Below are 27,015 nucleotides of genomic sequence, written 5' to 3'. Positions count from 1 at the left end.
GGTTAAGAACTTTACTTCAGGATGAGAACAGAAATTGCACAGTGGCAGTGAGAAGCCCCATTAGCTAAAGTGGTACCTCAGGTTAAGAACAGTTTCAGGTTTTAAGAACGGACCTCCAGAACGAATTAAATTCTTAACCCAAGGTACCACTGTAATAGCAAAACAGCAGCATCTCAGTCGATCAAAAGCCTGGGAGGAAAGGTAAGTTTTTATCTGGTGGCAAAAGGACTTCAAAGAAAGTGAGGATGACATGACCCTCTCCCTTGTCACCACTCTCTGAGCCTCCCACAGAAGATATTGTTGATTTAAAAAAGAAAAGATACGGGACTCTTGGGTGCATTTAATGCCATTGTCCCACTTTACCCTCAGTCAGCGATAATCAATTCAATGCACCTCAGTAACTTAGTCTTTATAATGAATTGGTACTTCAAAAGATTCCTGCAATGTTCTAGACTCAGAAACAATGGTAGTTATCAGTAACTTCAAAGAGAAGCCTAATGTATGAATGAATTAGTGAAAATGAAGCAATTTGAAGACGAAAGCTGCTTTCAGAGGCAATACATTTGTTATTGGATGATTGCCTGCTAGTGACTGAATATTCCTAGTAAGATTATGAGACCAAGCTGTAGGGATGAGTCACTTCCCCGGGGGGGGGGGGGAGGTATCTTTGAAAATATAATTTAAAAATCCAAGCTTTCTCCTGCCTACATCCTAGAAACCGTATCTTCACATCTTGATACCATAATGGTGTATGGCTTTTCTTAAAAAAGGGAAGGCCATGGGTCAGTAGGGGAACATCTGTTTTGCATATAGGTGGTCTCAGGTTGAATCCTCAACATCTCCAGTTGCCAGTCGGTGTGTAAATAATATTGAGCTAAATCGGGTCTGATTCATTATGAGGTCGTTTACTGCATACCTTACCATATTCTATGTTTTTTAAAAAAAGTAAAAAAAGCAAAACGATCTATTTAAACATCTAAATATAAAGCAGTACAGAATTCCCAATTCAATAAAGACACAGCGTTGTATCTAATACTAGTCCTATTGAGAGTAGACCCACTGAAGTTAATGAACAAGGCTGCCTTGGGTTCCTTAATTTCAACAGGCAGACTCTGTGTTGGGCTAGCACTGGATATGACCCCAAACAACAATTTGAGTTACAGTTAGGCTTTGCTCTAAATAGGCCCTTCTGGTTGTTATTATTTTACTAAAGTGGTTGTGTTTTTATCAAGGCAGCCTTTAAAAACATTGTTATACAATCTCTGGTTTATGAAAACTGCAGGAAAATAAATGGTATTTTTTTTATTACAGCTACGTATTGATACTGGAACTGAATAAAATGCAGAGGTTCAATGAATCCTCTAATCTCTAGAAGCTAGAAGCCCCCCCCCCCCTTGATGGGAAGGAATGGAAAAGAAAGCAGAGGACTAGGAGATTCGGTGGGCAGTTAGCTGCTTCTGTTACCTGACTCCCTTGAAACTGAAAGGTGCTGCCTTAAGAGCAAAAGGCCTGCTCAGGAGTATGGGACATAAGCTAGAAAGTTTCTCCCGTTGTCCAGTTTTCTGGGTGGCAGGGAATTTTGGAGGAATGGGGAATGTAGAAAAACGTTGCATGTAGTGAGCCTGCATCTGCAATCTGAAGTCTAACACTGTGGTAAGAACCTGTCCAGTGCTGGTTGTTTGAACTTTGAAATCACCAGTGCAAAAATAAACTCTTCAAATAAATAAAAATAAAATAGATCACTTACTGGCCTTAACCACAGCCTAATATATATAGGAGCTACTTTGCTGACTTGTTGCAAGGTAAGGGTGATAACCTGTGGCTCTCCAAACAAACCACAGCTCCCATTCTTCTCAGATTGGCCATGCTGACTTGGGCTGATCGGAGCTGGAGCCCAAGAACAACTGGAGGACCACATATTCGCCTCCACTGTTGCAAGAATTACTGAGATAACGTGTAGAATCAGATCGCATTGAGTTCGAGCAGCAGGCTGAAAATTGATGGCACGAATGGCACTACTGGAGCCTGGAGCTGATTCCTTATGAATCAGCGCAATTCTAGGTAAGTCTACAGAAAATTAAGTCCTGTTGGGTTCAATGAGACTTAGACCCAGGATCAGGGGGAAAGTTTTAGTCACTGCATTCAGCTTCAGATGCAACGTTGAGGGGGTGCTGTTTTTATTGTAATTATTGGTATGGCTTTAATAGATTTTTTATATCTACAAAATACGTGCGCGTATGTGTGTAGTTTTAATTCTATGAATGTTTAATTGCTTTTAATGCTTATTTCCCCCCTCCCCTTTATGTTCAGATTGTTTTCTTTAAGCCGACTTGGGTCCCTAACAGGGAATAAAATAGGATATTAATAAATATATAATATTACTACATTCCCGCCCGCCCCCTCGCTATAGTTTAATTGCTGCGGCATCCCAAGTCCAGAGACTTCGCGGCAAGCCCGCAGTGGATCGCATCGCCCGTTTAAGAAAACGAGAGTGACATTGCCCCTTTAATATAAAGGGGGGAGGGAGGAAGCGTTTCAGTGAGAGAGTATCTCGCGAGAGTTCAGGCAGGAGTTCTCGCGAGAACCTGTTTCCAGCGGGAAGATGGCGGCGGCGGGAGCGGCGGCTCCAGCGCCGGACGAGGGAGGAGAGGAAGAGGCTACTCCTCCGGCGGCTCCGGAATCTACAACCGGGGAGGCCTCGGGCTCAGCGGAGCAGGGGACAGGGGACTCCGAGACCGGGTGAGGCCCGGCGATAACGGCTGAGGGAGAAAAGCGGGCACCGCCGCTGCTATTGGCTAGGGAGCCTCGGCTCCCGCCGCCTGCTCCTATTGGTCGGGGCTCTCGGGCCTGCCTCTCATTGGTCAGAGCAGTGCCGTCCTGCCCAATCAGCTGCGTCCGCCTTTCTGCCCGCCCCAACCTTGCAGCGATTCTCCCTGTGCTTTTCTCGCAGGCGCTGTTCTTGAACCCAGAACCCATTGCTGCTTCCCAGCCGGTGTTCATGCTGCCTGCAGGCGCCAGCTTTCTGCACTGCCTCCCCCCGCCCTAGGAATGGGGCTGTACCTGAGCAAGAGAGTTCAGTCATGGAATTGCAGGGTCGGAAAGGGGCCCCCAGGGGTCATCTAGTCCAGCCCTCCTGCAATTCAGCAATCTTAACGAAAGCATCCAGGACAGATGGTCGCCCAGCCTCTTGCTTAAAAGCCTCCAGTGAAGGAGCCTGCCACCCTCCTAGAGAGTTGGTTCCACATTGATGGAGCATCTCCTATGGTCAGAATGTTCTGCTTGGAATCTTCTTATTTGCAATTTGAATCTGTCGGTTCGGGTCCTGCCCTCTGGAGCAGCGGGAAATGAGCTTGCTCTGTCATCCATGTGGCATGTGCTCACCCTGCCATTCTCTTGGCCCTGTTCAGAGAAATAACAGTAAAGTTAATCTCCACCTATGGGTGAGAAAGTTCCTTCCACAGAAACCCGAAAAAGCCAGAGCCATTCATTCTAGATTTAGAAGTTATCTTAGCTAAGTGGGCCTGTGTTCTGATTCATTCTAAGGCCACTTGTTTCCAAGCGTAATCAAGTGTGATGTAATGGCTGGAGCATCAGGGTGGGGTAGGAGGTACCCAACTGCAAATTCCCACTTGGCCGTGGAGCTCAGTGGGGACATTGGGTTGGTTACTATAATTAATAATAATAATTTGTACCCTGCCCATTTGGCTGGGTTTCCCCTGCCACTCTGGGCGGCTTCCAACAAAGATTAAAAATACATTAAAATGTCACACATTAAAAACTTCCCTGAACAGGGCTGCCTTCAGATGTCTTCTAAATGTCAGGTAGTTGTTTATCTTATTGACATCTGGTGGGAGGACGTTCCACAGGGTGGGCGCCACTACCGAAAAGGCCCTCTGCCTGGTTCCCTGTAGCTTTGCTTCTCGCAATGAGGGAACCACCAGAAGGCCCTTGGCGCTGGACCTCAGCGTCTGGGCAGAACGATGGATGGCGACCGCTCGGGAGTCGCATAACTATCTCTTGTGTTGCCTAACTCACAGGGTTGTAAGAATAAAATCAGGGTGAGGAACCATATAGTAAGCCAGTTTATTTCACATTTTCCACAGATACTTTTGCGCTTAAAGCAGTTTGTAGAAAATAAAGCGGTAGTAGAGTAACACTAATAAAAATTAGTAAGGGAGGCTTGGAGGATGTTGACAAATCAGGGGGCCTTCTTAGTTGTGGTTCCCTGTGTGTGGAATGCTTTATCCAATGAAGTCCACCTGACACCTTCACCAACATTTTTTGACCCCAGGTAAATACTTCCCTTTTCCCCCCACCCGGTCTTTAGTGTGAGCAGTCTCTCCCCCCCCCCCAAAAAAAAATGTTTATGCCTAAACGCAGAAGATCAGAAACCCTCTTCCATTACTAGCTCTGTCCTGAAGGCTCCTAGTGCAGGAGGGTGCAGGATTTCAAGTGGAGCAGCCATCCTTGCATGACAGCCTGTTTTCTCCACTACATATATGCTGCCTTGAATGCCGTGATAGAAAGACAGGGCATAAACGTAATGCTGTTGTGCATGCCTGATTCAGCAAGTATGCGTGTGTAAAAGGAAGTTTGTGAGTGCAATTTCCCTTCCTAGATCAGAAGCAAGGACAAGAGATTTGATGTGCATGGGCAATTTTTTTTTCAGTGGAAGAGCACATGTTTTGCATGCTGAAGATCCCAGGTTCAGACTCTAATTCAGTTGATAGGTGATGGGAAAGACCTCCACCTAACACTCTAGCAGCGAGCTTCTGCCAGTCGTGGTGGGCAGTGCTGGGTCAGATGGACAAATAGTTTGACATGGTATAAGGCAGTTTCCTTTTTCCTATCCTGGCCCCTGTGTATGCTTACTGGCTCAGGAGGCAGCCAAGTAAACTGTACCAAGGTACCAAAGCTGAGTGAGACTCCTATCTCAATGTGCTCTCTGGACAAGCATCTGACTACTGAGTATGAGAAGGATCCTGATGACAGAGAAACTTGAGATAGCTCAAGATTTTCCTTTTCTTTTAAACTTCGTTGAAGAAGCTTTCTGTTCTAGGAATAAAGGCACACTTCTACATTTAGGCCTCCTTTTCACTTTGTGGACCTGTGTCAGGTCAGGGTTAATCTCTGGTTAACAATAGATTCAGGTCAGATAGGGTCAGCAAACTTTTTCAGCAGGGGGCTGTTGCCTAGACCTTGTGGGGGGCTGGACTATATTTTGAAAAAAATATATGAACAAATTCCTATGCCCCACAAATAACCCAGAGATGCATTTTAAATAAAAGCACACATTCTACCCATGTAAAAAAACACGCTGATTCCCAGACCATCCGCTGGCTGGATTTAGAAGGCGATTGGGCTGGCTCCGGCTGCCGGGCCTTACTTTGCCTACCCATGGATTAACTACACGGTTTTGAATGATGCAGAATGGCTGAATGGACAGTAGAGTGGTTTTTGTGTGTGCCTTGCTTTTTTAATGTATGTTCATTTTCATAGCTGTCCTGCATATCAACCTATCTTGGAGGTTTTAAAGCAGCGGTTGGGTGGCCATCTGTTATGGATGCTTTAGTAGAGATTCCTGCATTGCAGGGAGTTGGACTGATGACCCTCCAGGTCCCTTACAACTCTGTGATTCTATAATGCATAAAAAGTGTACAAAACATGATGATGACTTTCTGTGTCCTTCAGGGGGGAGGCATCCCTGGCCGATGTCACCGCCACCATGGAGACGGAATCTTCCAGTGGAAAGGATGCAATGGTACGTGAACTGAGTCTACTCTGCTGGGATACCACATGCATGGGGAGAGCTATGTGTCCTGTGAATGAGCTGTTTGGGGATTTGGAGGTAGTCTTTCAGTCCCTGGATGTCATATTGGGCACCACAGAACAGTAATGCATCCACAAAGCCTGTTAAAGGAGCCCCTGGCATGATTAAAGCGCCAGTCGTCATCATGTTTGTTGCTAGACTATTTTGTAGTCAGTGAAGGAAGGGAAGGCATGTTCTTCAGCTCTCCAAAAGTAAAGCAAAATATTCATGGCACAAATCTCATGCACTTCTTAGGCTACTTAGGGATTGCTGATGTGTTGTGTTGCAAAGGAACAACATGGTTATTATAAAGAAATGGGAGAAGATGAGAAGGTTTTAAAGGTGAGAATTTTGACTTATTGGCAGATTGCCTTTTAACCAGAAGGATAGCAGCATACTGGGGCGGGGGGAGGGTTTGAGATTCCACATTGCTTACCACTGGACAGATGAATCAGATGAATTATGCACTGTTCATGGTGGGGTTTCTAACACTTTCTATTGTAACATGCTTTGTACTGGTTTTTAAAAACCATCTGCCAAAAAATGTTTAACTCTGAAAACAGCACCCTAAGGTAAAATTTGGCCACCTGTCTATGAAGTGCAACGTCTTTGTCTTTTACTGCTCCTGGATAGTGGGCTAAAGTGGATCCATGTATTCCTATCCCAAGGTGGAAAATTATTTCAATGTGGCATGCTAATGCAAACCTAGACAAAGTGAATCCCTGAGCCTCTGTAGGGTTGGTGTGATCAAAGTTTACCCACAAACTTTTCTTCTCTTACTTCACTATATAGTTTGTTTTTTTATGTTTGTTTGTTTTCCATCCAATTTATACACTTATATGACTAGAAAATTAAATAATTGCACCTTAACACAGGGCAGTCTCTAGTCGACTTACAATTAATTTTTACAGTTACAAAGTTGTTAAAAACCAGAATTTAAACGATCAAATTAATACATAAAACAGCAGCTTTTATAGGGTTCTGAAAGTTTGGAAAAGGAAGCTTATTGTACCAAGATGTAGAAGTGATCTCTTTCTGTATCATGGAAAACTAATGTTTAAAAAACCCCCACACTTGTTTCAATTGTTCTTAAATGAGATGAATGTCATAACTTGTGTCTTCCATTCTGGCAAAACTAGCCTAGCAAAAGGCATTGAAATGTGTCCATTAGTGTTGGACTAGGACTGTAGAAATCACAGCCATACAGTTCATGAAATGTTTGGATCTCTCAGCCCAACCTACCTCATAGGGTTGTTGTGAGGATATAAAGCAGGGGAAGAGCTGTGTGTACCACTTCAAGTTCCATGGAGGAAGGGTGGGATGGAAGCATAATAGATGTTGTTCTTAGCTCTTCCTTTGGTACACTTGCACTGATGTTGTTACAGGAGGGTGTTGGTGACAGTTCTGAAGTTATGGATAATCAGACCGGCTCAGTAGATGAAGAGAACGGACGACAGCTGGGAGAAATAGAGCTGCAGTGTGGAATTTGCACCAAATGGTTTACGGCAGAAACATTTGGCATTGATACCACGTATGTAGTATTTGCAGTTTTCCCTCCTTTTTGAGCCATGTGATTCCCGTTTGTACTTGGATTCTAGTTTGGTCCTCCTAATAGACACATCTTAAATAACTTTATAAATGTTCTGTCAATTTCTGTATGGAAAGTTTTGTAATTCCAGAAGAGGGCAGTATGAGCTCAGCTACCTAATCGTTTTCTAAATGCATTTACTTGGAAGTCAGCACCACTGAATTCACTGGGGCTTTAATTTTTTATGACAGCACAGTGTTAGTTTTTTCTCTCAAAGCAGTGCTTATAAAACTGCTAGCCATAAAGAAAAATGCTACCTAAGGCATTGGGCAGGATTCACCTAACAGGTCTTGTGTGAGGACTTCTGCTTGCATCATAGGGCTTCCCCGTGGCTCTCATGCCCCCCCAATTGGCTCTGGGGCAGCTTCCCCAGAACAGTGCATGGGGGGGGGGGAGGAGGAGAGGGGAGATTGTTTTGTCTGGCAGGTTGCAATGCTTGTGCAGATGGAATGTTCATTATTGAAAGTGAAATACTTTATTGTCACTTGTACAACTTGTATACAGTGAGATTACACAAGCACCCCCCACTCAGCTCTCTTAGTACCAGTTTTGTGTGTGAGTAGGTGAAGTATTGGGAGCTCAGAGCCGCAGCGTATGAATGCGCCGCCAACTTGGAACAATTATAGTACTGCATGGAATACTGCTCATTGGCTTCAGTCCTATACCTACCTGCGAGAAAGCTCCATTGAAAATACTGATCCTTCTCCCAAGTAGTCATGCACTGAGTTATGCTGACTTTAGAAATTCTATTTCTGAATCTCTCTCTTGCTTTTTAGCCATATGCCTTTATAGCTTTTTTTGTGAATACGTGTGCAGCAAGGTATTCTTAACATAAACACCAAAAGACTAATATATGATAAATAATTTTTCCACTGTAAAAAATAAAAGGAGGGAACAACAACACAGTAGCAACTGATTTTCTACACAGAAATAATAATCCCTTAGACAAAACTTTGATTCTGTTTTGCTGAGTTTTGCATGTCATTTTCTTGATGTCCATGCTGAACATTATTGAATAGTTCATGGTACCAGTTAATAACCAGTGGTTAAACTGCAGGCTTCCCCAAGAATTCTTCCAACTCTCAGCTTGTGAAAGAAATACACAATATCCATTCTTTTATAAATTTTCAATTAATTTAACCTTAAGCTAAAACCTCGGTTTTATCTTAGCTGGCGTGTGATTTGTGAAGCGGCAAACGTTTTATAGGACTGCTGGGTAAAATAGGCATTAGTTTTATGATTTCTTTAAGTAATATTCTGCTGCCTAATGTACTTGCTGCATAATGAACTGTGGCAATGACCTTGCTTCTCTTGTGTTTGTGTAGCATCGAGCACACATAGAACTGAGAAGTGATAATAAAACAAATTGTGCCAAACACAACGCTGTGGAGCTGCAGTCCTTAACCTACTTAATTTGAGAAAACCCATCTATTTCAGTTATCCTGAGTATACTGTTTATGAATTACAGTCCTGGATGTTTACATTTTTTTGTAATTCCATGAAAATTGAATTTCTATTTGCTTGCTGGTATTTCCCTGAAATGCTGACAACCTTGGCTTAAACGGAGCGAGCAAAGGCTATTTTGCTGGCTCATTCTAAATAAAAGGATCCAAAGAGGTTGAGCTGAATTGCAACATTCCATGGAGTCAGTAAACAAAGTGGGGCTTGAAAAATATTTTTGTAGCTATGTGAATTTTAATGAACTGGTCTTAAAGCTGTGGTTTGTAGGCCATCTACTCGGCTCACTTGATCTGAAATTGAAAGATTGGTCCCACAAAGTTAGTATTTTCCAACTCCATCATTTGAAGCCATTCTTTTCCAACTTTGCACTGCAACACAGCAACTTTCATGCACCAAAATTGATGTTAACCAAGCAGGGGCTTCAGGTGGCTCAAGCGAGTGAGTCAGCCTGCAGGCTGTGTTGCAAGATAGCAACCCCCAAGGTACAGTCTCTCTTGTGGGGTTGAGGTGGGAATTCTTTGCTGCATTGAGACTAGGCACTTGCTTAGACCTGGAACACAGGAAGCTGCCTTTATACCATTGGGCCACTTGCTTAGTATTGACTATACTGGGTAGCAACACTCCAGGGTTTCAGGCAGGGGCTACGTCAGGAGTTACCGGGGACTGAAACCGGGATCTTCTTCACGTGAAGCAGAGCTTGTCACTGAGCTACTGCCTTTCCCCAATATCTGGTATATTTAAATGCAGGTACATTATCTAGATTGTAGATCAGTGCTTGACCTACAAGGAGATTGGGGTGGGGGCAGTCAGCCTATTCGCCTTTTGTGATGGCTTCCTTAGTTTTTAGAAGAATCTGGGGTTGGGATTACTTGGCTAAAATGGGAAGAGGTTGAATATGGGTCATAATTTGAAGAGCATTATGCATAGATTAGGCTATATCTCAGTGTCTTTGTGGGAAAGTTGCATGAAATTTTGATATATTTTGTTTCTTAGTTCTGCCTCTCTAGACACTTCAAACTCACCCTAGAACCCAAACTTCAAGAGTGGTTAAAAATAGGATGGGGAGGCTTTAAGGTAGTTTTCCATCTTAAATCCTTTAGTATTGTTAGCTCTAATTCTATAAAATTGATGGGGATTTTATTCCTCTGTCAGAAGCCAGTACTCATTACTTATTTTAAAGTAAGAAAAGGAGCACTGCATTTTTGTTTTCCAGAGCCTGCCTGCCTTTTATGACCAACTACAGTTTCCATTGCAATATTTGTCATCACAGTGGGAACACATACTTCTTAAGAAAACAAGCAAGTAAGCAAGCAAGGGGGAAATGTCTTGTCTTTTATTTGTTCCTATACTTCTAAATCTATAACCTTCAAAAGGTGGGATTATCATGATTTCACCTTTTCTCATTATGTATATGACAGTCTTCAATATAACTGTGAGAATATCCTCTTTCATGGCAGAATGCTAACCTGTTGAATCTCAAAAATCCTTGGCTAGAGATGATTTCAGTTAACCAGGATGAAAGGTTTTATGATATGAATCAAAGACCGTGTTGCTAAAAGCTGCTGATAACCCAATTCTAATATGCTACCTTGAAGTCTCTACCAAATGCAGCAGATTCTAAAATGCCTCATGCTTTCATTTGGAACCAGATAAAATAAGTTTCCAAATTCTTCCAAAGCTGTGCCACTAGAAACTCCGATTTCACTTAAATATTGAGTGTTTTGGTTACATTTTCTCTCCTTGTTGATTTTATATAAAAATTGTTCACAGGAAGAGTCAAATGAGCCATGGCCCTTATGTCCGGCCTTTATGCCATTTTGAACAATTTCGAATCTTCCATTGTGAGTTTTGTGTGACATTCTGGGAGACATCGAGCTAATTGCCAAAAGCAAAGACAGCTTGAAGCATTTCTCATCTGACCCGGCATTGTAGTTGCTGCATTTGGAAGAAATTCCAGAACTATAAGATGTGTAGCCCACCCGATTGCTCCTTTCCTGTCAAACTATTTCACCAGCTCTCTACATCTTTCCCAATTCACCAAAAGCCTTTTCATCACCTGATGCTTCCATAATAGTAGTATGTTTTGCTTGTGCAGGGCAGCCAAAGATAGCCTGCTTCATTTCTGTATCTGTTCTTTCCCTGAAGATCTGAAGGAAATGTGTCTTAGTGCGCTGGCAAACTTAACCTGGCAATCGAGGACCCAAGATGAACACCCGAAAACAATGTTTTCAAAAGATAAGGTAGGGGTCAATTGTCACAGTTGTAGCTCTTGGCATTCTGTATGCTTTGAAGCACGTGGAAGAATTTAGGGGACAGCTAAGATAGAACTCATCTCGCAGATACCAGAGGGAATTTTTGCCTGTGGAGGACGGTTATGCAACCCCTTATCTTCCATATGAAATGGTACAGTTCAAAACAGGGGTGCCATATCAGTGAAAACTAAACCGTATCCTTGTACAAGGGAACCTCGGTTTTTGAACATTATCCATTCCGGAAGACCATTTGACCTCCGAAACGTTCGAAAACTGAGAATCAAAGGGCTGTTCGCAAATTAAATGGGGGGGGGGGATGAGAAACATGCCTCAGAAGCCATTTGATTTCCGAGGTGCATTCAAAAAAGGAAGCATTCACTTCCGGGTTTTCAGCGTTCGGCTTCTGAAACGTTTGGCAGCCAAGATGTTTGAAAACCGAGGTTCCACTGTATTTGGTATGTACGTTTGCTATCCTCACAGAGAGCCTCAAATTATCTCCATTATTTTAGTTCGTGGAAACTGTCAAAGGCCTTGGTTCTTAACTGTGCCTTCATCAGTAATGTGCTTTTTGCATTGGAAAACACAGATTATACCCTGCAAGTTATGCACACTGCAGTAAGTTTTCATGGAACTGTACCTTGGTGAATTTAGTTCATGTTCTTTAGACTTTGCCCGCTAATATATTTTGTCCAGTAGCTTAAATGCTAGAAATAAGTAGATAATCATGTAGATTGGTGATTCCCAAATGGTGGTCTGTGTAACCCACCCAGGGGGTCTGTGGCACCAGTCACATAACAAAAACTACCATAGAGATATCAGAATTTTCCAAAGTAGGAGGTCCATGGCTTGACTTCTGAAAAACGGGGTCTGCAGTACTTAGCTGATTGGGAACCACTGGTATAGATTACCAAGTTTCTCCCCAAAGTCCCATTTTATCTGTTTAATAAAATACTCTGCCTTTTTGCCTTTGATTTCAAACAGGATATTATACCATTCATTGATAAGTATTGGGAGTGCATGACGACACGACAAAGACCAGGGAAGATGACTTGGCCGAATAATATTGTAAAAACAATGGTGAGTCATGATGATGATGATGATAATTAATACCCCACCCATCTGGCTGGGTTTCTCCAGCCACTCTGGGCAGCTCCCAACCAGAGCCGTAGCTAGGTGATTTTGCACCCCTGGCAGAACCGTCCAGATTGCACCTCCTAGCCATGGACAAATTAGCTCTTCTTTCTGCCTCTCCTCCAACCCCCCGCTCCACCCATTCAATTCACCGTCTATTTAAAACCATGTCTTATGAGGCAGTAATCAATATTTATATTTATGGACATATTTTTAGCCGATTTTGCTCCTGCGCCCCCCCCCCCCATCGCCTGCGCCCCTGGCGGGGGCCCACCTCACCATTCCCTAGCCACAGTCCTGCTCCCAACAGAAGATTAAAAACACGATAAAACATCAAACATTAGAAACTTCCCTAAACAGGGCTGCCTTCAGATGTCTTCTAAAAGTCAGATAGTTGACATCTGATGGGAGGGCGTTCCATAGGGCGGGCGCCATTACCGAGAAGGCCCTCCGCCTTGTTCCCTGTAACCTCACTTCTTGCAGTGAGGGAACCACCAGAAGGCCCTCAGAACCGGACCTCAGCGTCCGGGCTGAATGACGGGGGTGGAGATGCTCCTTCAGGTATACTGGGCCGAGACAGTTTAGGCTTTAAAGGTCAGCAAGAACACTTTGAATTGTGCTCGGAAGCGTACTTCAAACATATGTATGAAGTGGGACATGCACAATATTGCAAATTTCTTTTTATTAAAGCTTGGTTAAGAAGCTGGGGTTTTTTTTAAAAAAAATCATTTGTTTGAAAATATACCTGTTGCATTACTGTACCCTTTAATTTTTTAAAATCAAGTCATCAGTCAGCCTCTATTTTATCTCAGCCACCATAAACGCTTGTCTTTATGGCAGGAAAAACCCCACTACATAACATCCCAGGTACTTTTGACTATGCCATTAGCACATGATTTTGTTTGAATGTTCTACTCTAGTGTAAAGAAAGGGACGTGTTTTTGGTAAAAGAGCATCCAGACCCAGGAAGCAAAGATCCAGAGGAAGATTACCCCAAATTTGGACTCTTAGACCAGGTATGTCATGGGAATAAAGTGAGTAAGGTTTATGCATTTTTAAAGCACAGTATGCCTGCAACCTATGTGGGGGTTATGTTATGGGAATTGCTCCTAAAGCCAGAATTATGTATAGTCAAAATACACTGGCAAGTGGGATTTCCAAAGTCCCAGACGCATGGCCCCTTTATACCCCTTTTTAAATTTTGTGAATTTTTTTTGGCCAAGTTCATAAAACTGAATGTGTGCAAGTTAAATGTGCTCAAGTTGTGGGCTTGCTGTATCTTAAGATTTTTTAAATGCTAAAAAAATAGTCCCTGCGCACAGAGTGATAATCCAACTGATACAAGATGAAAGGAAAAACGGTTGGGGAGGGAAGAAGAAAGTGAGTCTTAGAGCAGCTGTGCCTTTCCTTGGTTGAGAGATACGGCCAGGTTGCTCCCCCCCCCCCCTTGCCATGATGATATTCCTGAGAGGCAGCCTCTCAGTGGCCCTAGGCTTCTGACTGGTGACAGAGGTCAGCATTGGCCCCCCTTCAGCTCTGCAGTTTCAGGATAGTGATGTTTGCTATCTCAGTTACTTGATCATTTCAAAATATTGCTGAATTATTATTTGTCAATGCTTTTGAGCAGGTTGCTTTAATGATCTATTGAACAACAGGAACTTGGACACTTGGGGAGATGAGGCCCTTTGTCGGACAGAAATCATTTGTATTGTTACATTTAACAAATTTACTTGGCACAGCTTCAGTCCTAAACATACTTAACCTGGGAATAGCCCCATTGAATACAGTGGGATTTCCTTCAGAGTCAATACGCTTGGTGGGATTGTGCTGTAAAAGACCTGCTTTATCTTTGAAATGCTCAGATCTTGAGCAGTGAGATTTGATCCAAACAGCCTAAGGCATGTAACTTTTAATGGTGTGTATTTGATTTTTCCTTCTTTTAGGATCTTGCTAATATTGGCCCTGCGTATGATAACCAGAAACAGAGCAGTGCTGTATCTACCACCGGAAGTCTGAATGGCAAGTTCCTTTTCTTTTCCAAGTGGGGAAATCTGAATGGCACATTTTAAATTCTCAAGCCCTAACAGCTTCTTCATTGCTCAAATGGCATCGTCTTTACATGGCATTCCTGTGCATGTTTCCTTGAAAGTGCCACTATATTCAATGGGGCCAACTCTCCAGTAGCGTCCATGGGATTGCAGCCATAACTAGCTTAATCTTGAGATACCCTAGAAGTCTTACTAACTGAGAGATACCCTTAGAATATTAAATTTGACCACTTGGCCCCCCAGAATTTAGCAAAATGAATCTGTGGTTGTATTTCACTGCATGCAGCTATGTTTTCAAGAATTTGTAAATGCTGAAAGCTAGAAATTTCTCAACTCGGATTTGGATTTTCTTTTTAAAAAATTAGCATGGCTGTGCTCTTGCACATCTCCCATTGATCCCAGAGCAGGCTGTGCAGGCAAACTTTCCAGAGGCTTGTGCTTCCTGTAAGCTGAGCCTAAAGTACTGCAGGTCTTGTTCAGGAACTTCGATATAGATGGGTGTCTTTTTCTGATATTTAGCAACTTGCCTGGTCACCGTAGCCGGAATTCTGTGCGAGCGAGTGGATGGGCTGCTGGGAGAGGGAGGAGTCACTCAACCTCTTGTCTGTTGCCTGTGGGTTTGCTGCATTTCCATACTGGCCACAGAGGGAAAGTGAACCCTTTGATTTGCTGCCTTCACAGAAACCAAAGAGGTTCTCGGTGCAGAGATGCCTCCCTCCTCTATCAGCTCACTTGGTAGAAGTTAGCAGGGGGAAATTGAAAATCAGGCAGATAGCTTTTGCAGACTGGTAATGTGCAGGGCTAATATAAGTGTTTTTATCTCCATTTCATGCTGTGGTGTTTTCTTTTTTCTCTCATTAAAACTTGACAACTACATGGTGCAACTTCTGTTCTTTCAGGTGGAGCCTCTTTGGGAGGTGAATATTTACTTTTCAGCTTCTTAAAACTTAAGTATTGTGGTTCACAAAATCTTTTCTTTCTCTTTTCCTTCCTTTCTTGTTTGCCAATCATTTTACATGCTAAAAATAATTAATCCCAAGGCTGTCATATACATTTATGGGAGTAACCGTTAAAAGGGCACATCAAATTACACATTAACGTGAAGCATCAAAAGCTTTAAAGGTCACATTCTGCCTTTCACTCGTCACTTAAACTACATTTTCTCCAAGTTTATTTTATTCTGCTCACTTGGCCTCTGTTGGGAGGCCTTGAGATGTTCCTGGCTCTTCAGCCTCAGCAACCGTAAAATAGGAATACTGATAATCTTCCCTACAGGGTTGTTTCAGGGCAAGGAAACGCTGATGCCCATTTTGAGCTGAAACAATCAAGCTGTAAGGATAAATAAATAAATAAGAAATGCATGGGGGAAATGGCTTTTAAGAAATTGATTTGAACATTTGCACCTTTTGGTTTTCTGCCTAATTAGAGGTGTTAAAACAATTACAACTAAAACCAAGTTTGTGCTAACACTGACTTTTGGATTCAGACCACCAGTTTTTACTTTACTTATTTGATGAGCTTTGCTATAATCACTGTAAACTAGGTTGTCCTGAGAAAGAGTTTGTTATTCTTAGGCTCAGGACACCTTGGTGAAATCACTGCTCCGTGTGACAAGTCCCAATTTCTCAGCCTAGCCGATTCCTCAGGATTGTTTTGAGGCTAAAATTCATACCCCCAGTGTTTCTTGCTCAGAGCTCATTGAAGGAAGGCTGGAGTACAAACCTGATGTTGATTCCAAAGTCCAGTTTGGGGTTTTTTTAATGAAAGCTGTTTTCACGGTTTTAGAATAGGAGCCAGTCATATGCTGGATAGTTACCTTTCTCAGAGGTTCCCATTCTGCCGTGCCGAGAGAGAACTGGTTCCCTGGTTTCACACTGAGAAGGGGCACTGTATAGATAGAAAATGGAAGGTCTCTGTTTTGATTTTTCACCCAAATTTAGAAAGCTAGAACAAGCATTTTGAGTCATGGTTGTGCAAAATATAATACAACCTTCAAAGGCCGCATTTTCTTTCATTTCTAGAGAGATACTGATTTCAAAACTTGCTACACTTGTAGTTATGGCAACTTATGCTACTGTTTGAAGGTGGTTGTCTGCACTACAAAAAACTTTTAGCTCTGGGTTCATCAGGAGCAGGGAGCGTACATAATGGAGACGTCTACTGTTGATGCTCATATTTTATGCACATCCCTTCAAATGAATCCAGAACAGTTCAACACTCATAGTCATCTAAAGTGAATTGGAATCGCCCTCTGAACATAAGCATGGGGGGGGGGGAACCTGGAGCAGTCACTTCTTCCATTCCAGTGACTCAGTACAAAACTGGTATTAAAAGAGACAGTCACATGCATGTGGCAACACGGAATTTCCTCCATGTGATGCAATAAGTGTCACGATTGTGACAAGTTTGGAAGCTGATGGCTTGATTCCCACGTCACAAACTTGCAGGGTCTCAGAGAGGAGCACATAGCTGCTTTTTGCGTCTTCACTGAGCTAAGCCAACGTTTGGTTGTTACGTTGTCCAGGCCTGGCCTTGTGATTGAGCTCCTTCCGGACTACTGTCGTGTACTCATGTACTTTTTGAGTCACGCTTTTGGGAGCACACAGGCTTGATAGCCTCACATAGAGGGACATGGGTTCTGTCTCATTTCTCATAAAAACCACCCCAAAATATGTTATGGTACAGGTAATCAACAGTTAAATAATTTTTAGTATGATTCCTTTGGCAATCTTCTTTGGCACCTTTCAGTTTGCTAGCAGCTTTTTGTAGTGTATACAGCTGTTTATACCTTCTCCAAGTCCTAAATGGTCTGAGCCCGCCATCTCCAGTATTGCTGCAAATGCTTCCCCCACAAAGTAGATGCTGTCGTTTCACTGGCACACACACAGGTGCATACATACCTGCAAGGCCCTTGGATAAGCAAGCACAAGAAGGGGCGGGGGGAGAGTCGCATGGACTATCAAGCAGTTGGTACCACCAACGATCGGCTTCTAACACTGCAGAGAAACATCTTGTGCTTTTGGTTTTTCTCGTTTGCTGTCTTTGAGTGGCGGGTGCTTATAGTTGATGCGGAGATTGTGTGTCCAAGTGTATCTTAACTATTTTGTGCAGTGCTCAAATTACAGGGGGACTTGAGCGGGTGGCCATCTTACCTTTTGTGTTGGTCCCCTTAGTAATTGTTTTTAGAAGATTGCCCAGGTCATGGGAAGGCTTTTTTGTCAAAACCTGGAAGGCGTCATGGCGTAAGGGTTGTGGGTTTCATTAAGGATCCCCTGACTTTTTCTCCCCATGATTTGAGCACTGATTTTGTGTAGTGTTGAAATGAATGACAATCTGATTGTAGCTTATTTATTCCTCCTCCTCTTCCCTTACTGACTCAATTCCCTTTTTTCATTTTATGTGTTTCGAATCTCCATGAAAGGGATGACAATGACTGGCTTTTAAATTAATACGTGCCTGGTGGCACTTGATGCGTTAAGGTTCTTCTGTCTTAGTCAAAATGCCGCTTTGATTGATGCTATACTTAGTACAGTCCAAGAAGCAAACAAAATGTAAAGTTTTAGATATGAAAATTCTGCTTCTGCTTGAAAAATGTCTGGTTTTGTTGAGATTCAAACGCATCCAGGGAATGTTGAATTGATTCATTCTCCCTCTCTCTCTCTCTTTGAGTTGTATCTTCAAATGACAGACATGTTTGTGGCATTTTCTTCCCCAAGGGGGTATTGTGGCAGGAACTAGTGGGAAAGGAAGAGGTGCCAAACGCAAGCAGCAAGATGGAGGGACTACAGGTGCAACCAAGAAAACCAGGAGGTAAGAAGGAAGGAGATTGTCTTTAGTATGCAGATAATCAGGGAAAAGGAATAACTTGTCCACATGGTCACCTTTTTAAATAATTTATTGACTACTGTTGTATATTACTTTTGTGCTAAACTACACAAGATGGTTCAGTTTAAACAGTAGAAAATAGGGGAAAGTCTGTGATAAAAGAAAATGCCAGGCATTCTAGCTGGTGCAAAATGCAGCCCCAAAATGCTAGTAGCAGGGACGCGGGTGGCGCTGTGGTCTAAACCACTGAGCCTAGGGCTTGTCGATCGGAAGGTCGGCGGTTCAAATCCCCGCGACGGAGTGAGCTCCCGTTGCTCGGTCCATGCTCCTGCCAACCTAGCAGTTCGAAAGCACGTCAAAGTGCAAGTAGATAAATAGGTACCACTCCGGCGGGAAGGTAAATGGTGTTTCCGTGCACTGCTCTGGTTTCGCCAGAAGCGGCTTAGTCATGCTGGCCACATGACCTGAGTGCCGCAACCTGAGTGTTCGCGACTGGACTTAACTGTCAGGGGTCCTTTACCTTTACCTTTAGATGCTAGTAGCAGCCAGTAGATTGAACATGTGACACTACTTTTGAACCAGTTGGACTGTGATAAGGCCAGATTCCCATAAAGACCACCTGCCATGATTTGGCACTGCCTATGATCTGGGTTAAACCTCAGCGCCTAGGACTTGCCGATCGCATGGTCAAATCCCCGCGGCAGGGTGCGCTCCCGTCGTTCGGTCCCAGCGCCTGCCAACCTAGCAGTTCGAAAGCACCCCCGGGTGCAAGTAGATAAATAGGGACCGCTTACCAGCGGGAAGGTAAACAGCGTTCCATGTGCTGCGCTGGCTCACCAGATGCAGCTTGTCACGCTGGCCACATGACCCGGAAGTGTCTGTGGACAGCGCTGGCTCCCGGCCTATAGAGTGAGATGAGCGCACAACCCTAGAGTCTGCCAGAACTGGCCCGTACGGGCAGGGGTACCTTTACCTTTACCTATGATCTAATATCTGCCCCGAGGTTCTTTGTATGCCCACTGGTAAAATAAATTGAGTTGGCAAGCCCACAAGAAATGGCCTTCTCAGTGGTGGCCCCACAGCTGCTATTGGGTGACAGAGAAATGGCAGAACTACTCAACACCTACTTTGCCTCTGTCCTCACCCAAAAAGAAAGCAATGCCCAACCTGGTGATAACACAATAAATGATGCAAGGAAGGAGCTGCAGCCCAAGATAGGAAAAGAGGTAGTAAGGGAACACCTAGCTACTTTAAATGTATTCAGATCTCCAGGGCCTGGTGGTGGACTCTCATTCCTTGGAGGTTTTTAAACAGAACGTGGATGGCCGTCTGTCATGGATACTTTAGCTGAGATTCCTGCATTGCAGGGGGTTGGACTAGATGACCCTCGGGGTCCCTTCCAACTCGTAAGATTATGTGATTCTAAAGATTGTACAATTCATTGCAAATTTAAAAGTGCCGTATATATTTTCTTAGGTGATCTTTGGGGTTTGATATGCTCTGTTTCGTGCCTGCCTTTGCTGCAGTTGTTTGCTTGGTAGTTTGGGACGAAGCATCCTGCAGTGTTGAGCATGCTTCTGAAACGAAAAGCCAAATACTTGATGATGCACTCTTGGGGGGGGGGGCTTCCTTCTTACATCTATATAAGTAATAGCAAAAGCAGGGCAGGGGCTCAGGGAAGAGAAATGTTGAATGACCAACTTTTTTTTCTTACTTCCCATCAGCTGTGCTTCCATAGATTTTCAATTCCTCTTTCTCCATTTCCCAGCGATCCTATGTTCTCCGCCCAGCGTCTTCCGCCCCACGGGTACCCGTTGGAACACCCCTTTAATAAAGATGGATACCGTTACATTTTGGCTGAGCCTGACCCTCATGCCCCTGACCCAGAGAAGCTAGAGCTAGACTGCTGGGCAGGCAAGCCTATTCCTGGAGATCTCTACAGAGCCTGCCTGTACGAACGAGTCCTCCTGGCTCTGCATGACCGAGGTACGGAATAGAGCTCTTTCCACACTTATAGGTCAAGGCTGCAGGAGATGTAGCACTGGTGCAAAACTGGGATAGATTTTCTACTTCTTTACCACTGTGTTACTACAGGCTACCAAGAGCTTTCTGCATAGACGTTTTTCAGACTTTGCGTGTCTGTGTGACATTTACAGGACGCAGGTGGCGCTGTGGGTTAAACCACAGAGCCTAGGACTTGCCGATCAGAAGGTCAGCGGTTCGAATCCCCGTGACGGGGTGAGCCCCCGTTGTTCAGTCCCTGCTCCTGCCAACCTAGCAATTCGAAAGCACATCAAAGTGCAAGTAGATAAATAGGTACCACTCCGGCAGGAAGGTAAACGGCGTTTCCGTGCGCTGCTCTGGTTTGCCAGAAGCGGCTTAGTCATGCTGGCCACATGACCCGGAAGCTGTACACCGGCTCCCTCAGCCAATAAAGCAAGATGAGCGCCGCAACCCCAGAGTCGGTCACGACTGGACCTAATGGTCAGGGGTCCCTTATGGCTTATATGGTGACATTTACAATGATGATGTTGATAATGGCAGCATGCCTAACTTGACTCCACATGGTGTCACAAGTCAGCACCCATCCCCTGGCTATTTCTGCTTCAAATATCCAAGCTGGAGAGGTGGTGTGGCCCACATTGAGAGGAAGCTGAAGGATTCAAAATGGCATCCTGTAACAGAGGCAAAGGTCTCCCTGGGATGTCTGTGTGCACACACATTACTTTAAATCTCATTCCACAGCGTCAGTCTACAGTGTGCTGCAGTTTAGTTTGTTACCCAGTGCAGAGGAATGGGTGCTGAGCTCTGTATCTGCAGCCTCCCTATCCGTCTGCAAGTAACAACAAGAATAGACTCAAGTTGCACAGATAAGACTGCGGCCTCAAACAGCCTTGCTCTGCACATAATTTTAAAAGCTGCTCTTGAAGAAACTTGAACTGGTCCAAAATACAGCAGACGGATTACTGACAGGAGGTCCTTTTGAAACTCATATAACCCATTTCTCTTCAGCGTTTTAAGCCCTAAATGACTTGGGCCCCAAATATCTGAAAGATAACATCCTTTCCTACAGACCCTCTCAGGTGTTAAGATCAGTAGAGGGGGCCTTATTGGTAATTCCACCACCCTCAGAAATTAAGGGGTTGTTGTGGCCCAGAAGATGGCATTTTCTGTGGAAACTCCTGAGGAATTGTGAAATTCCTCAGAGGGGTGTACCTGGCACCTTCATTATATCATTTCTGATGAATAGACCTGAGACCTGTGTTTTCAGAACCCACCTTACCCCTGTGACTGCAGTTGGTTTTCACTGAGTTTAATATTGAATTTATAATTGTTGTAACCCGCACTGAGACATCATGATGATGATGGTGCAGATGCAACAGAGAAGAGATCTTAGAACATTTCAGTCCTTGGTGCTTGCTTCACTTGCTCACAGTTGATAATTTAAACACGCAGAAGGCTTTAAGTATTCTTCCTCTCTCCCTAACTCCAAAAAGTGAAGATATAGGGAACCAGGCAGAGGGCCTTCTCGGTAGTGGTGCCCACCCTGTGGAACGCCCTCCCATCAGATGTCAAGGAGATTATAACCTTTAAAAGACATCTGAAGGCAGCCCTGTATAGGGAAGCTTTTTCATGTGTAATGTTTTATTATGTTTTTATATATGTTGGAAGTCGCCCGAGTGGCAGAGGCAACCCAGTCAGATGGGTGGGGTACAAATAATTTATTATTATTATTATTATTATTATTATTATTATTATTATTATTATTATTATTAATTATTTATAACAACTGCAGCTCCCCAATTGAAGATCTCAGATGACAGATTGACAGTCATAGGAGAAAAAGGCTACTCCATGGTACGAGCCTCACATGGGGTGCGGAAAGGAGCCTGGTACTTTGAGATCTCTGTGGATGAGATGCCTCCTGAAACAGCTGCCAGACTTGGTTGGTCTCAGCCGCTAGGTAAGCCCGCCGGCCCTGCGCTTTATTTACTGACATTTAGTACCTGGCCTTTCTCTCATAGAACTCCAAGGCAATGTGCTTTGTTGTTGTTGTTTAGTCGTTTAGTCGTGTCCGATTCTTCGTGACTCCCTGGACCAGAGCACACCAGGCACTCCTGTCTTCCACTGCCTCCCGCAGTTTGGTCAAACTCATGCTGGTAGCTTCGAGAACACTGTCCAGCCATCTCGTCCTCTGTCGTCCCCTTCTCCTTGTGCCCTCCATCTTTCCCAGCATCAGGGTCTTTTCCAGGGAGTCTTCTCTTCTCATGAGGTGGCCAAAGTCTTGGAGCCTCAGCTTCACGATCTGTCCTTCCAGTGAGCACTCAGGGCTGTGCTTAAGGTTCCCAAATAGTCTCCCATCTTGGCGCTTACCAGGCCTGCTGAGTAAGGTTGCTGCATCATACGCCTTCAAGCCTTGCTGTGGGATCCATTCTAGGATCTCCAAAGGGCTGTTGCATCAGCGCAGCTAACACAATGGCAGTCCTCTGGGGACTGAGGCATGACTCTTCCTGCATGCTTGCCCTCACAGCAGGGCTGCCATGGTACATCACTGCAGGCAAGGAAATCTGGGCCAGCACCGCCACCTCCCCCAGGTAGAAATTGGCGATAAACTTTTGTCCTCATTCCTTCTCCCCCTTCCCAGGAGACCTCTGACTATATATAGATAGCATGTAAGTCCAGGCAGGTACTTTATTGTGAACCTCCGGTTTTCTGCAGGAAACCTTCAGGCTCCCCTTGGCTATGACAAGTTTAGTTACTCCTGGCGCAGCAAGAAAGGCACCAAGTTCCACCAGTCAATTGGTAAACATTATTCCTCAAGCTACGGCCAGGGAGACGTGCTTGGTTTTTATATCAGCCTTCCAGATGAAACCGAAACTGCCAAATCGCTACCAGATACTTACAAAGATAAGGTAAGGAAGGGGTGTGCACTTTTAAAGGGGAGACTTGAGCCAAGCTTTGACCTTGATCACTGTGTGATCTGTCCTGAGAATACATATGCTATAATAAACTATTATAGTAGACTCCTCGGGTCTCTTACTAAGCTCTAATACATATTTGGACTAGGTAGTTCCAGTCCTTCCACTTCATGGCAAAAAGGCTGAATGGGAAAGGTACAGAAGGTAGCATTTTTTGGTGGTCCATCTCTTCAAGTACACACACTTTTCGTTTTTGCCTTGCCTTGCTTTTCTCACAGTCCCATTGTGCATTCCTGGTGTTACCACCTCAACCTCCGAGTCTGTCATAAACAGCAAGTACCATCTCACTGAAGTGTCTTGAGTTCCACACAGGATTTGGCAAACGTGGAGGTTTTCTGCCTCAATAGCCAGTGTTTGTGCTTCACTATTCTAGTTGCGTTTTTGTGCCTTGACTCGGTGTTTGTCCTACTCCACTGCTTACCTTCTTAGGCTTTGATCAAGTTCAAAAGCTACTTGTACTTCGAAGAGAAGGACTTTGTGGATAAAGCTGAGAAGAGTTTAAAACAAGCTCACGGAAGCCAAGTAAGTTGGCATTTGGAAGGAGAAGCCTGCATGCAAGCCCTGCCCAATAAAGGAGAACTGCAAGCCTCCTCGTGTGATCCCTGTCTGTCTCTTTTCAGATAATCTTCTATAAAAATGGTGCCAGCCAAGGAGTTGCATACAAAGATATTTTTGAAGGTGTTTATTTCCCTGCCGTCTCTCTGTATAAAGGCTGCACGGTATGTACCAGTGGGAGGCTGATCATGAGTTCATCTGATAACTCTTGGATTTGAAACAAAGAGGGTTGTTTGGATCCTTAACAAAAACCAGGCCCACACTGGCATGAACGTTAGCTGTGTGCTTGTGGTAAGCAGGTGTTTCCAGCTTTTCGCAGTTGACAGGTCCAGGTGCTAATGTGCAGGTGCCAGATTCTCCCTGGTCTCTCTTCCTCACCACCTGTTTACACCAGTGCCAAGGGCTAAGGGGCCTGGCCCCTGGGATACTCTCTCCTCTGGCTGCCCATTTGGTTTCTACACCGGTGGGAGGGCCCTGTTCCTCTACCAGCCTGCTCTCTGGCCTGCATGGAGATCTTTGTCACTTTATGGCTTCCAGACTAGCACTCGTTCTCAATTAGGTTTTTTCCTTCGGCATCCCTAAAGGAGGTATTTAAATTGTGCTTAATTGTCTACTTGCGTGCTCCCCCCCCCCCCAATTCTTCCTTTTCCTATTTTACTAGCAGTTATCCAGACTCACCGAGCCTGTTAAAATTTCTATAAAGTATCCTCATCAACTGGGTGTCTTTCATAGCACCATTTCCCCCTATAGCACTAAACTAATAGGTCCTTTTCCTTTTAAAGGTTTCTATAAACTTTGGACCCTACTTCAAATATCCACCAAGAGATATCAGTTACCGCCCGGTAAGTAGGAATATGAGAATGATTTTGACATGTGACTTTCTTGGGCAATGGAAACTTCAAGTCTTTGTGTGTTGAGAGTTTAAGAGTCTGTGTGTTAAAAAAAATAAATCCCAGATTCACTGACCCAGAAACCTAAATTTCAGCAGTAGGAGTAAAATATGTGAGTTAGACCAAGGATGTTGAGCTACAGGGATGAAGGAAGGAATATGTGATAAATGAAACAATATCCCGCAATATGTCGTGTTCCTAAGCATTTTTCATGAGAGCTAGAAACCTATAATTGGAGCTCGATTCCAAGGACTTGCGGCAGTTGCCAGATTCTGTAGACAGTAACTTACTCAGCCATGCAGAATTCCTGTATGTACATAAAGATGCAGTCATGCTCAGAGTAGACCCATGGAAATATATGGCTAATGTAGGCCTGTTCATTTCAGTGAGTTTTGCTCTGAGTAAATGCTAGTTGTATACAATGTATACTGCATTGCACTTCAGAAACACTGAGCAAAATTAGCTCTGGATAATGATTGAATTGCCACCTTGAAAGAAGCACAGATTAGGTGTTACACTCCAGGTCAGCTCTTCCCTTGACCCCAAAGAGCGTGTGTTTGTGACAGGCAGTTTTCATTTTAGGGTTAGGTCCCTCGTTGTGTTGCTGGACCTCAACTCTCACTGTCCTCAACTGCTCCAGCCAGCAGGAGTTGGGAGTCCAGAAACATCTGGATTCTCAATGCTTGTTTTAGAGCAGGGATCTCCAACAGGTCAAGCAGGATCTACTGGTAGATCCCCATGAGGTTTTGGTAGATCGCGGGTTGATTTCTGGCTCCCTTTCCTCAGCTCAACAACTTTGACCTGAACCGGAAAAAAGGGTAGATCATCACCAGATTTTAATTCTGAAAGTAAATTGCAGTCTCTCGGGAGTTGGCCACCCCTGTTTTAGAGGAACATTCATTGGATTCTGATTGTTTTAAGAATCCCATTTCAGTTACCACCTGGCAGGGGGAAAAGCTTGGGTTTTGCCTGGGTAGGTGTGCAACAGGCCCTCCCATCAGCTGCTGCCAGCATAACCCATTCATCGAGAAATGATGGAAGTCGCAAGATCTGCAGGACCACATGTTCTTTGCACCTGATACAGAAACTTGGAGCATGCAGGCCAAAATACTACTCGCCTCCATTACTCTTTCCAATCCCCATTGCAACGGGCCTGTTTCTCAGTCGTGGGAGCCACTTGCCCACAGAGCCTCCGTTTTCCTGGCATCCAAACTTAAATCTATTTGCCCTCTCTCAGCCAATTTCTGCATCCAGACCCTGGTCCAGGGCCAATTCTGATGGAGATACTGCGGCAGAAAAATAGAGCTGATAGTTACCAGGTGGTCCTTTGCCCCAGTTCTCCTGCTGATCACTTCTAGTGCCTGCATACAGATACTAAATAGCACTGGAAATGGATGGCCCATCGGTCTTCTGCTTCTGCTTTTTTATCATCTGTAGTTTCGCTTTCACCAGAACGTTTGGTTAATTAGATGTTGTTGGTGTGCAAGCCGCATTAGATGCTTAATTAACGGAAAGGCAGAATTTAAAAGTTCAAAATAAGCTATGGATGGGGAAGCTGTGGCCCTCCAGACATTTGATATCAACTTCCATCAAGTTTCAGCCAACATGGCTAATGGTCAGGGATGGTTGGAGTTGTAATGCAACAAGACAGGTCCCCTGAGATAGCTGACTCCTTCTCTCCCACCCCCCTTCCTTCTCCACAGATCAGTGACATGGGCTGGGTCGCTGTGGTGGAACACACACTGGCAGATGTCCTCTACCATGTAGAAACAGAAGTTGACGGGAGGCGCAGTCCACCTTGGGAACCTTGAAAGACATTGTATATATTGGGTTTTTTGTTTTTTGATTTGTTTTTTTGTTTTGTTTTTACAAAAAAATAAACAGTATCACTTGATGTAAAGTGGAAAAGAAATAAATTTTGGTTTGGGGGTTTTTTTAAATTTCTGGACTAATAGCTGCTCTCTAAAACCTCCAGTGGAATGCTGGCTGAACATGGGGAGGGGAGATGGAGTATCCTGAAAAGGGACATAGCTGGCTGGTGGGAATCTTGAACAGGAGCAGCACACAAGGCAACAACAACAACAATAATAATTTATTATTTGTACCCCGCCCATCTGGCTGGGTTTCCCCAGCCACTCTGGGCGGCTTCCACAGAAACCAAAAATACAGTAAAATCACACATTAAAAACTTCCCTGAACAGGGCTGCCTTAAGATGTCTTCTGAATGTCAGGTAGTTGTTTATCGCTTTGACATCTGATGGGAGGGCGCCACTACCGAGAAGGCCCTCTGCCTGGTTCCCTGTAGCTTTGCTTCTCACAATGAGGGAACCGCCAGAAGGCCCTCGGCGCTGGACCTCAGCGTCCGGGCAGAACGATGGGGGTGGAGACGCTCCTTCAGGTATACTGGGCCGAGGCCATTTAGGGCTTTAAAGGTCAACACCATCACTTTGAATTGTCCTCGGAAACGTACTGGGAGC

The 27,015-nt window shown here is 44.2% G+C and overlaps 1 protein-coding gene across 2 annotated transcripts; it reads left to right on the top strand.

The window, feature by feature from the left end:
* Positions 1-2,570: 2,570 nt before the first annotated feature.
* ASH2L (ASH2 like, histone lysine methyltransferase complex subunit) lies at positions 2,571-26,472 on the top strand. Of its 2 annotated transcripts, XM_081171680.1 has the most exons (17): positions 2,571-2,739; positions 5,692-5,761; positions 7,195-7,340; positions 10,072-10,160; positions 11,004-11,098; positions 12,092-12,187; positions 13,162-13,257; positions 14,185-14,260; positions 15,189-15,206; positions 18,006-18,099; positions 19,883-20,100; positions 21,911-22,078; positions 22,834-23,027; positions 23,523-23,615; positions 23,714-23,812; positions 24,431-24,490; positions 26,242-26,472. In XM_081171680.1, the coding sequence occupies exons 1-17, from the start codon at positions 2,603-2,605 to the stop codon at positions 26,347-26,349; spliced, it is 1,857 nt and encodes a 618-aa protein (XP_081027806.1). In that variant the 5' UTR covers positions 2,571-2,602; the 3' UTR covers positions 26,350-26,472. The 2 variants fall into 2 exon arrangements, with proteins under 2 accessions (XP_081027806.1, XP_081027807.1); XM_081171681.1 differs by lacking the exon at positions 15,189-15,206.
* The last annotated feature ends 543 nt before the right edge of the window (positions 26,473-27,015 follow it).

The sequence above is a fragment of the Podarcis bocagei genome (genome assembly GCF_964188305.1).
Source record: "Podarcis bocagei genome assembly, chromosome: 15".
In the NCBI taxonomy this organism is placed as follows: domain Eukaryota; kingdom Metazoa; phylum Chordata; class Lepidosauria; order Squamata; family Lacertidae; genus Podarcis; species Podarcis bocagei.
Note: the sequence above shows the minus strand (reverse complement) of the source record. Positions and strands in the feature narration are given on the sequence as shown.